Genomic DNA, 12,786 nt, shown 5'->3' with positions numbered 1-12,786 from the left:
CAAATATTTAAATAAATGAAATAATAAATAAAACATTAAATTATATATATTGTAGTTGTGACAGCTGGAAGAGGTACATATTACCGTTGCCTAGCAACCAGTTCCAGTGTAAGCTGCATTGTCCCGGGTCACATGACCTGCAGTGTGTAGATAGAGTCTGCACTAGCTGACTTAGTCACAAATATTATCATTTACGAAAATGTTCCGACTGTTTTGTGTTTTTTGTTCCTGCGCTGACCTCTTGGCTTCAAGTTGCATCATTTTGCAAACTTTCAGCTTTCTACCGTACCTGGAAGGTATTAAACGTGTGTGTGTGTTTATGATTGTGTGTGTTTCTCCATGTCTCGGATGAGCACCACTTTCCTTTCCTCTCCCACAGGTTTTGTGAGGAATGCTTAAACCCCTACCTGGCCTTGGCAGCACCTGTCTGTGCCCTTTGTCGTTCTGCTTTTGACCCGCAATGTCTACAACGTGCCACAGCACTGGAAAAACACCTCAACACCACAAAAGCACCTTGCCAAGCATGTGGAAAAAAGGTTATTGCTCTGATTTATTTGTATTTACTTTTGGCTACATAAACTATCGTATCTGAGCACCGACTTACCTGAAAATAGAGGTAGAGGTAATATTTATCTTTTAAAAAACCAAATGTACACTCGAGGCTCATATTTTGTTCAGTTTGGCCATCACCACAGAACCTCATCGGCAGGTGTGTGTGTGTGTGTGTGTGTGTGTGTGTGTGTGTGTGTGTGTGTGTGTGTGTGTGTGTGTGTGTGTGTGTGTGTGTGTGTGTGTGTCACTAACACTTCCTTTATTTCTACAAACCATAAAATCTTCATCCTGGTGTTCATTTACAACCTGCTGGCATGTCCCAATAACCTGCTAGAATGGACACCTGTGGCCTTAATGATGAAACCAACATCCACGTGGAGTGTGCTCTTTAACCTTGATAACACCAACACACAAGTGGTGTGTATTCAATGGTGTTTTAACCTTGATAACACCAACACACAAGTGGTGTGTATTAAATGGTGTGTTTAACCTTGATAACACCAACACACAAGTGGTGTGTATTAAATGGTGTGTTTAACCTTGATAACACCAACACACAAGTGGTGTGTATTCAATGGTGTGTTTAACCTTGATAACACCACCACACAGGTGGTGTGTATTAAATGGTGTGTTTAACCTTGATAACACCAACACTCAAATGGTGTATGTTTAATGGTGTGTTTAACCTTAACACCAACACTCAAATGGTGTATGTTTAATGGTGTGTTTAACCTTAACACCAACACTCAAATGGTGGATGTTTAATGGTGTGTTTAACCTTAACACCAACACTCAAATGGTATATGTTTAATGGTGTGTTTAACCTTAACACCAACACTCAAATGGTGTATGTTTAATGGTGTGTTTAACCTTAACACTGTGGTGAAAATGTAAGTTGAACCCAGGTGTGACGCTCACTTAAACCACTGGGCGGTGTCTATAAGACCTCCGGACGTCCGCGACTCGAGGCCACTCCTGCGACTTTATACAATGACATGTAGAATTGAATGGTACGTACCCACTTATATTCTAGGCTTGCTTGCATTGACTGATATATCCAATCTTTCTCATATGATGCCTTGATCCTGACATATATGTTGCATGGTGTATTTTACAGGATGATGTTACGATCTAATTGAAATTAAACCTATCTATGGGACGAGTTGTGGATTTGGTTGATTTTCACAACACTTAATTTCAATTATGATCTTCGGAAATGGCGGGACACGAGTCTTGCGATGGCCGGATGAACGCAGATCACAGACGAGCGTTCCCGACATTCTCCGCGCTCCTGCGAGGCCCACCTCGGAGAAGAATGACCGGCGGAGGACCCGTCGAGCTAGCTCCAGCTACGGAGCTCCGACTACTCTCGAGGCCGGTCTGCCTCGAAAGGACCGGATGCGATGGGGACCTCGCAAGCCTTTTGCGGGACCGCGTCGTCAAAACGCGAACTGCTCTCCTGAGGCCCGAACGCTGGAGCAGGCATGACGGACTCCGGCAAGACGCCTGGAGAACGATGCTACTGGGCAACGTCCTGCGGCCGAAACCCCGTCGGAACGACGGACCCGCTTGGAGCCGACGGCCCAACCAACTGATTTGCGTGCCTCGGCCCGAGATGAGATGACCATGCGAGTGTTCACGACTCCCTTGACTGTCATGCCGCGCTCGGAAGCACCTCCACGCGCGAATCGCGCGCGCGGCACCCGTCGCGTGCACTACTCTGTGAGGCCTACGATTCCGATCGCTGCTCGGAATCACCTCCTCCTACGCGACGCCGCACCCGTCGCGTGCACTACTCTGTGCCCGACCGATCGCTGCTCGGAAGCACCTCCCCGGGCGAATCGCGTGCGCTGCACCCGTCGCGTGCACTACTCTGTGAGACCTACGATTCCGATCGCTGCTCAGAATCACCTCCTCCCAACGCGACGCCGCACGCTGCACCCGTCGCGTGCACTACTCCGTGAGGCCTACGACTCCGATCGCTGCTCGGAATCACCTCCTCCCACGCGACGCCGCACGCTGCACCCGTCGCGTGCACTACTCTGTGAGGCCTACGACTCCGATCGCTGCTCGGAATCACCTCCTCCTACGCGAAGCCACGCTGCGCCCAACGCGGGCACCACTCTGCGAGGCCGGCGATTCCAATCGCTGCACGTCGGAATCACCTCCTACGCGCGAATCACGCGCTGCCCCATCGCGGGCACAACCCGACCAATCGCTGCTCGGTGGAATCACCTCCTACGCGCAAATCGCGCACTGCGCCTTTCGCGGGCACCACTCTGCGAGGCCGGCGATTCTGATCGCGGCTCGTCGAAATCCCACCTACATGTGGCTACTTAACGAGGCCGGCGAACTCTGCTGCCCGGAATCGCCTCAATGGAGGCTCGCTTGGCACCATTCGAGGACTCGCCGCAGCACGGATGAGTTTCTAAGGACGTCGCGCGGGACCTGCATAGCCTTTCACGACACTCGGGCTTATGCTTATGATAGATGATCGTATACCATATGTATTCTATGACTAACTATGACTAAAACTCCGGACAAAACACGGCCCGAAAGCTAAACAAACGAGACGCTACTTCAGGGCGTGATATGTATTCGATCCTTTGACCCGACAGCTAAACAAACGAGACGCTACTTCAGGTCGTGCAGTTTATCGCTGCCAAGCATGCTCGCCCTCTCGACTCGGCGTGCTCGCCCTCTCGACTCGGCGAAGCCGCACTGGTTCAACGGGCCGAGCTCAACTTTCGGTTTCCCTCGTACGCGGTGCGCCCTAGGTAATACATTTCACTCGTCGGCCGGGTTCGTATTCCGTACACCAATCTCGAGCCCGCTCGAATGCTGCTGCCCAATGGACGCGAGACTATAGATTTCGGTGTACTACTCTACTCCGTCTGGGGATACCGCTCAGCTGGAACTCGCCATCAAAACCCGCCCGCACGCGCCCGAACCAATTGATGACGTCATCGACTAAATCACGCGTTTGCTCTACAGCGCCATTAACTGCTTCCCGCGCTTGCGTCATCAGAGTACGTCTACCTGAGTTCGTCTACCTGGGTACCTCTACAGATAGCAGAAATACTCAATCTGACCGCCCTGCCCGAAAGTGCGTGTCATAACGTGGCGGCCTTCGAGGGCGACTAGCCAACATCGAGGACTTATGCCGTTAATCGACAAGGCACGGGGCATTTGGGGGTGCACGGTGACCCCCTGACACGGTAACATTGAGCGTTGCGCCCGACTCCCTCGTCTCCTGAGCAAGCCACGTGGGTACCGGCCCGCCGGATCGCCCTTGACTCTGGGCTTGTTGCTTCTAGGACACGTCTCTTGGCTCGCCTCCACACATTTCGAGACTGCGAGACGCCTCGCCCGGCCGCTGCCTGATTGCGTTCCCTTTGACCCAGACTGTGAAGGTCGCTTGACTTCGGTGCGCGGTGCGCGGCTGTTATCTCACACTTCACAACGGGGGGGGGGGGGGCGGGGATGGATGAGTGAGGGGGTGAGATGATGGTCCATCCATCCGGGCCATCCTCTTGGATGTCGATCCATCCATCCGGGCCCCATCCATCCATCCTCTTGGATGTCGATCCATCCATCGATCCATCCATCCGGGCCATCCTCTTGGATGTCGATCCATCCATCCGGGCCATCCTCTTGGATGTCGATCCATCCATCCGGGCCCCATCCATCCGGGCCATCCTCTTGGATGTCGATCCATCCATCCGGGCCCCATCCATCCGGGCCATCCTCTTGGATGTCGATCCATCCATCCGGGCCATCCTCTTGGATGTCGATCCATCCATCCGGGCCATGGATGGACCATCATGGATGGCCGATCCATCCGGGACATTTTCCATTTCTCGACCTCGACGTTTTCTCAATCCCTCCGGGACAATCCCTCCGGGACGGTAGCCGGTATAGCCGGTATCGCCGCGTAGTCAATAGGACGGGCCATGGATACAATCCCTCCGGGACGTCTCTCGGTAGCCGGTATGGCCGAACGGGCCATGGATGGACAATCCCGTTCTCTCGGTAGTCGGTATGGCCGAACGGGCCATGGATGGACAATCCCGTTCTCTCGGAAGCCGGTATAGCCGAACGGGCCATGGATGGACAATCCATCCGGGACGTTCTCTCGGTAGCCGGTATAGCCGGTGGTATAGCCGAACGGGCCATGGATGGACAATCCATCCGGGACGTTCTCTCGGTAGCCGGTAGCCGGTATAGCCGATCTTCTCCGATCCTCTGAGCGCTGTGCTGCAGGTCGGGAGATTCTGCGCGCTTCCCTGGGAAGGGGCATTTCGGTCGTTTTGTGCGTCGTCGTAATCTGCCGTGCCGGTCGTTCGGGCAGCCTTCGGAGGGCACTCGTGGCATACGTTTTGCTTGTAAACCTATTTGCCGGAGCTTGTGAGTACGCGCTGCCGTCAGAGGGCGCTCGAGTCTCGTGATTTCAAAACAGGGGGGACTCCGGGGTATCGCGTAACTCTCGTTATGGCTCTCGTCGGTTCTCTCCCTCGGCAATTCCATGACATGGATCTAACGTGGATCGACCATGTACCCTTGGGAGCCAAGGCAGGTACGGACTTACTGTAATGGACTTACTGTAATGGCCTCCTGTCATGTAATCTTACTTACTGTTACAACTCCTAGGCCGGGACGGACTTACTGTAATGGACTTACTGTAATGGCCTCCTGTCATGTAATCTTACTTACTGTTACAACTCCTAGGCCGGTACAGACTTACTCTAATTGACTTACACTGTCATGGCCTCCTGTCATGTAATCTTACTTACTGTTACAGCTTACTGTAAAGAGGCTTACTGATTTACACATCTTCCACATCGACACATCTTCCTGTAATGTGTTGCATTGCGACGAATGGACATTCGCTCTTCGACAAGGTACACCTTACGTGCAAGGTACACCTTATGTAATCGAAAAGGTACACCTTATCCAGCACATAGGCCTGTGAGACTAGACTATTGTGACCCACAGGCTCATCGTCTGCCAGTATCGGACATGTTTGCTAACCAGGCTATGAGTGCGCCTAGAGAACATCTGCCGTCTCTCCCTTCGCCTGATACACCCCTGCCTGAAGCGGTGAGGGCACTGAGGTGCCCCTCCGACACCTGCCTCCAGCGGCTACTCCGAAGCAGGGGACTCCGGATTTGGGGACGTCGTACCCGGTAGTTTCCGAACCTGTGCTGGCAGGGTAATTCGCCACACTGACCTCTACGGATGGACCGACTGACCTGTACTACTGATAATGGATTTGTTTCGTATAGCGCTTTCCAGGAAGCCCTAAAGACGCTTTGACAGTGTGCGAAACATAACACAATGGCGCAAAGACAAGAATCAATAGGGATATTTCTTTGACACCCTAATAATGATATAATGACTTCCTCTACCCATTAACGCTGACGCGCGCTCGCTTCCTGCCTAGTGGCAGCATAGTTCTAACGGCGGGGAGAATGTGGTGAAAATGTAAGTTGAACCCAGGTGTGACGCTCACTTAAACCACTGGGCGGTGTCTATAAGACCTCGGGACGTCCGCGACTCGAGGCCACTCCTGCGACTTTATACAATGACATGTAGAATTGAATGGTACGTACCCACTTATATTCTAGGCTTGCTTGCATTGACTGATATATCCAATCTTTCTCATATGATGCCTTGATCCTGACATATATGTTGCATGGTGTATTTTACAGGATGATGTTACGATCAAATTGAAATTAAACCTATCTATGGGACGAGTTGTGGATTTGGTTGATTTTCACAACAAACACCAACACTCAAATGGTGTATGTTTAATGGTGTGTTTAACCTTAACACCAACACTCAAATGGTATATGTTTAATGGTGTGTTTAACCTTAACACCAACACTCAAATGGTGTATGTTTAATGGTGTGTTTAACCTTGATAACACCAACACACAAATGGTGTATGTTTAATGGTGTGTTTAACCTTAACACCAACACTCAAATGGTGTGTGTTTAATGGTGTGTTTAACGTTAACACCAACACTCAAATGGTGTGTGTTTAATGGTGTGTTTAACCTTAACACCAACACACAAATGGTGTGTGTTTAATGATGTGTTTAACCTTAACACCAACACACAAATGGTGTGTGTTTAATGGTGTGTTTAACCTTAACACCAACATACAAATGGTGTGTGTTTAATGGGGTGTTTAACCTTAACACCAACACACAAGTGGTGTGTGTTTAATGGTGTGTTTACCCTTAACACCAACACACAAGTGGTGTGTGTTTAATGGTGTGTTTAACCTTAACACCAACACACAAGTGGTGTGTGTTTAATGGTGTGTTTAACCTTTACACCAACACTCAAATGGTGTATGTTTAATGGTGTGTTTAACCTTAACACCAACACTCAAATGGTGTATGTTTAATGGTGTGTTTAACCTTAATACCAACACTCAAATGGTATATGTTTAATGGTGTGTTTAACCTTAACACCAACACTCAAATGGTGTATGTTTAATGGTGTGTTTAACCTTAACACCAACACTCAAATGGTATCTGTTTAATGGTGTGTTTAACCTTAATACCAACACTCAAATGGTATATGTTTAATGGTGTGTTTAACCTTAACACCAACACTCAAATGGTGTATGTTTAATGGTGTGTTTAACCTTAATATCAACACTCAAATGGTATATGTTTAATGGTGTGTTTAACCTTAATACCAGCACTCAAATGGTATATGTTTAATGGTGTGTTTAACCTTAATACCAACACTCAAATGGTGTGTGTTTAATGGTGTGTTTAACCTTAACACCAACACTCAAATGGTGTATGTTTAATGGTGTGTTTAACCTTAACACCAACACTCAAATGGTATATGTTTAATGGTGTGTTTCACCTTAATACCAACACTCAAATGGTATATGTTTAATGGTGTGTTTAACCTTAACACCAACACTCAAATGGTGTATGTTTAATGGTGTGTTTAACCTTAATACCAACACTCAAATGGTATATGTTTAATGGTGTGTTTAACCTTAATACCAACACTCAAATGGTGTGTGTTTAATGGTGTGTTTAACCTTAACACCAACACTCAAATGGTGTATGTTTAATGGTGTGTTTAACCTTAACACCAACACTCAAATGGTATATGTTTAATGGTGTGTTTAACCTTAACACCAACACTCAAATGGTATATGTTTAATGGTGTGTTTAACTTTAACACCAACACTCAAATGGTATCTGTGTAATGGTGTGTTTAACCTTAATACCAACACTCAAATGGTATATGTTTAATGGTGTGTTTAACCTTAACACCAACACTCAAATGGTGTATGTTTAATGGTGTGTTTAACCTTAATACCAACACTCAAATGGTATATGTTTAATGGTGTGTTTAACCTTAATACCAACACTCAAATGGTATATGTTTAATGGTGTGTTTAACCTTAATACCAACACTCAAATGGTGTGTGTTTAATGGTGTGTTTAACCTTAACACCAACACTCAAATGGTGTATGTTTAATGGTGTGTTTAACCTTAATACCAACACTCAAATGGTATATGTTTAATGGTGTGTTTAACCTTAACACCAACACTCAAATGGTGTATGTTTAATGGTGTGTTTAACCTTAACACCAACACTCAAATGGTATATGTTTAATGGTGTGTTTAACCTTAACACCAACACTCAAATGGTATATGTTTAATGGTGTGTTTAACTTTAACACCAACACTCAAATGGTGTATGTTTAATGGTGTGTTTAACCTTAACATCAACACTCAAATGGTATCTGTTTAATGGTGTATTTAACCTTAACACCAACACTCAAATGGTGTATGTTTAATGGTGTGTTTAACCTTAACACCAACACTCAAATGGTGTATGTTTAATGGTGTGTTTAACCTTAACACCAACACTCAAATGGTATATGTTTAATGGTGTGTTTAACCTTAACACCAACACTCAAATGGTATCTGTTTAATGGTGTATTTAACCTTAACACCAACACTCAAATGGTGTATGTTTAATGGTGTGTTTAACCTTAACACCAACACTCAAATGGTATATGTTTAATGGTGTGTTTAACCTTGACACCAACACTCAAATGGTGTATGTTTAATGGTGTATTTAACCTTAACACCAACACTCAAATGGTGTATGTTTAATGGTGTGTTTAACCTTAACACCAACACTCAAATGGTATATGTTTAATGGTGTGTTTAACCTTAACACCAACACTCAAATGGTGTATGTTTAATGGTGTATTTAACCTTAACACCAACACTCAAATGGTGTACCCAACACTCAAATGGTGTATGTTTAATAGGTGTTTAACCTTAACACCAACACTCAAATGGTATATGTTTAATGGTGTGTTTAACCTTAACACCAACACTCAAATGGTATATGTTTAATGGTGTGTTTAACCTTAACACCAACACTCAAATGGTATATGTTTAATGGTGTGTTTAACCTTAACACCAACACTCAAATGGTATATGTTTAATGGTGTATTTAACCTTAACACCAACACTCAAATGGTGTATGTTTAATGGTGTGTTTAACCTTAACACCAACACTCAAATGGTATATGTTTAATGGTGTGTTTAACCTTAACACCAACACTCAAATGGTGTATGTTTAATGGTGTGTTTAACCTTAACACCAACACTCAAATGGTATATGTTTAATGGTGTATTTAACCTTAACACCAACACTCAAATGGTATATGTTTAATGGTGTGTTTAACCTTAACACCAACACTCAAATGGTATATGTTTAATGGTGTGTTTAACCTTAACACCAACACTCAAATGGTATATGTTTAATGGTGTGTTTAACCTTAACACCAACACTCAAATGGTGTATGTTTAATGGTGTGTTTAACCTTAACACCAACACTCAAATGGTATATGTTTAATGGTGTGTTTAACCTTAACACCAACACTCAAATGGTGTATGTTTAATGGTGTGTTTAACCTTAACACCAACACTCAAATGGTATATGTTTAATGGTGTGTTTAACCTTAACACCAACACTCAAATGGTATATGTTTAATGGTGTGTTTAACCTTAACACCAACACTCAAATGGTATATGTTTAATGGTGTGTTTAACCTTAACACCAACACTCAAATGGTGTATGTTTAATGGTGTGTTTAACCTTAACACCAACACTCAAATGGTATATGTTTAATGGTGTGTTTAACCTTAACACCAACACTCAAATGGTGTATGTTTAATGGTGTGTTTAACCTTAACACCAACACTCAAATGGTGTATGTTTAATGGTGTATTTAACCTTAACACCAACACTCAAATGGTGTATGTTTAATGGTGTGTTTAACCTTAACACCAACACTCAAATGGTATATGTTTAATGGTGTGTTTAACCTTAACACCAACACTCAAATGGTATCTGTTTAATGGTGTATTTAACCTTAACACCAACACTCAAATGGTGTATGTTTAATGGTGTGTTTAACCTTAACACCAACACTCAAATGGTATATGTTTAATGGTGTGTTTAACCTTAACACCAACACTCAAATGGTGTATGTTTAATGGTGTGTTTAACCTTAACACCAACACTCAAATGGTGTATGTTTAATGGTGTATTTAACCTTAACACCAACACTCAAATGGTGTATGTTTAATGGTGTGTTTAACCTTAACACCAACACTCAAATGGTATATGTTTAATGGTGTATTTAACCTTAACACCAACACTCAAATGGTATATGTTTGATGGTGTATTTAACCTTAACACCAACACTCAAATGGTGTATGTTTAATGGTGTGTTTAACCTTAACACCAACACTCAAATTGTGTATGTTTAATGGTGTGTTTAACCTTAACACCAACACTCAAATGGTGTATGTTTAATGGTGTGTTTAACCTTAACACCAACACTCAAATGGTGTATGTTTAATGGTGCGTTTAACCTTAACACCAACACTCAAATGGTGTATGTTTAATGGTGTGTTTAACCTTAACACCAACACTCAAATGGTGTATGTTTAATGGTGTGTTTAACCTTAACACCAACACTCAAATGGTGTATGTTTAATGGTGTGTTTAACCTTAACACCAACACTCAAATGGCATATGTTTAATGGTGTGTTTAACCTTAACACCAACACTCAAATGGTATATGTTTAATGGTGTGTTTAACCTTAACACCAACACTCAAATGGTGTATGTTTAATGGTGTGTTTAACCTTAACACCAACACTCAAATGGTATATGTTTAATGGTGTGTTTAACCATAACACCAACACTCAAATGGTATATGTTTAATGGGTGTTTAACCATAACACCAACACTCAAATGGTATATGTTTAATGGTGTGTTTAACCTTAACACCAACACTCAAATGGTGTATGTTTAATGGTGTGTTTAACCTTAACACCAACACTCAAATGGTGTATGTTTAATGGTGTGTTTAACCTTAACACCAACACTCAAATGGTATATGTTTAATGGTGTGTTTAACCTTAACACCAACACTCAAATGGTGTATGTTTAATGGTGTGTTTAACCTTAACACCAACACTCAAATGGTATATGTTTAATGGTGTGTTTAACCTTAACACCAACACTCAAATGGTATATGTTTAATGGTGTGTTTAACCTTAACACCAACACTCAAATGGTGTATGTTTAATGGTGTGTTTAACCTTAACACCAACACTCAAATGGTATATGTTTAATGGGTGTTTAACCATAACACCAACACTCAAATGGTATATGTTTAATGGTGTGTTTAACTATAACACCAACACTCAAATGGTATATGTTTAATGGGTGTTTAACCATAACACCAACACTCAAATGGTATATGTTTAATGGGTGTTTAACCATAACACCAACACTCAAATGGTATATGTTTAATGGTGTGTTTAACCTTAACACCAACACTCAAATGGTATATGTTTAATGGGTGTTTAACCATAACACCAACACTCAAATGGTATATGTTTAATGGTGTGTTTAACCTTAACACCAACACTCAAATGGTATATGTTTAATGGTGCATTTAACCTTAACACCAACACTCAAATGGTATATGTTTAATGGTGTGTTTAACCTTAACACCAACACTCAAATGGTGTATGTTTAATGGTGTGTTTAACCTTAACACCAACACTCAAATGGTGTATGTTTAATGGTGTGTTTAACCTTAACACCAACACTCAAATGGTGTATGTTTAATGGTGTGTTTAACCTTAACACCAACACTCAAATGGTGTATGTTTAATGGTGTGTTTAACCTTAACACCAACACTCAAATGGTGTGTGTTTAATGGTGTGTTTAACCTTAACACCAACACTCAAATGGTGTATGTTTAATGGTGTGTTTAACCTTAACACCAACACTCAAATGGTATCTGTTTAATGGTGTGTTTAACCTTAACACCAACACTCAAATGGTGTATGTTTAATGGTGTATTTAACCTTAACACCAACACACAAGTGGTGTGTGTTTAATGGTGTGTTTAACCTTAACACCAACACTCAAATGGTGTATGTTTAATAGTGTGTTTAACCTTAACACCAACACTCAAATGGTGTATGTTTAATGGTGTATTTAACCTTAACACCAACACACAAGTGGTGTGTGTTTAATGGTGTGTTTAACCTTAACACCAACACTCAAATGGTGTGTGTTTAATGGTGTGTTTAACCTTAACACCAACACTCAAATGGTGTGTGTTTAATGGTGTGTTTAACCTTAACACCAACACTCAAATGGTGTATGTTTAATGGTGTATTTAACCTTAACACCAACACACAAGTGGTGTGTGTTTAATGGTGTGTTTAACCTTAACACCAACACTCAAATGGTGTATGTTTAATGGTGTGTTTAACCTTAACACCAACACTCAAATGGTGTGTGTTTAATGGTGTGTTTAACCTTAACACCAACACTCAAATGGTGTGTGTTTAATGGTGTGTTTAACCTTAACACCAACACTCAAATGGTGTGTGTTTAATGGTGTGTTTAACCTTAACACCAACACTCAAATGGTGTGTGTTTAATGGTGTATTTAACCTTAACACCAACACACAAGTGGTGTGTGTTTAATGGTGTGTTTAACCTTAACACCAACACTCAAATGGTGTGTGTTTAACCTTCACACCAACACTCAAATGGTGTGTGTTTAATGGTGTGTTTAACCTTAACACCAACACTCAAATGGTGTGTGTTTAATGGTGTGTTTAACCTTAACAC

At 43.0% G+C, this 12,786-nt stretch overlaps 1 protein-coding gene across 1 annotated transcript in view; it reads left to right on the top strand.

Annotated features, from left to right (window-relative positions):
* Positions 1 to 379: 379 nt before the first annotated feature.
* RNF166 (ring finger protein 166) overlaps positions 380 to 12,786 on the top strand; it is a gene marked incomplete at its 5' end in the record, with an annotated part of 124,544 nt that continues 112,137 nt past the window's right edge. The window contains 2 exon segments of the mRNA XM_078769068.1: positions 380 to 536; positions 6,264 to 6,368. Of these exon segments, the coding sequence (XP_078625194.1) occupies positions 380 to 536; positions 6,264 to 6,368 (262 nt within the window).

This window comes from Myxine glutinosa, unplaced genomic scaffold, assembly GCF_964187855.1.
Source record: "Myxine glutinosa unplaced genomic scaffold, kmMyxGlut1.1 SCAFFOLD_1044, whole genome shotgun sequence".
NCBI classification, from domain to species: domain Eukaryota; kingdom Metazoa; phylum Chordata; class Myxini; order Myxiniformes; family Myxinidae; genus Myxine; species Myxine glutinosa.
The sequence above is the reverse complement of the archived record's forward strand: the minus strand, read 5'-3'. Positions and strand labels throughout refer to the sequence as shown.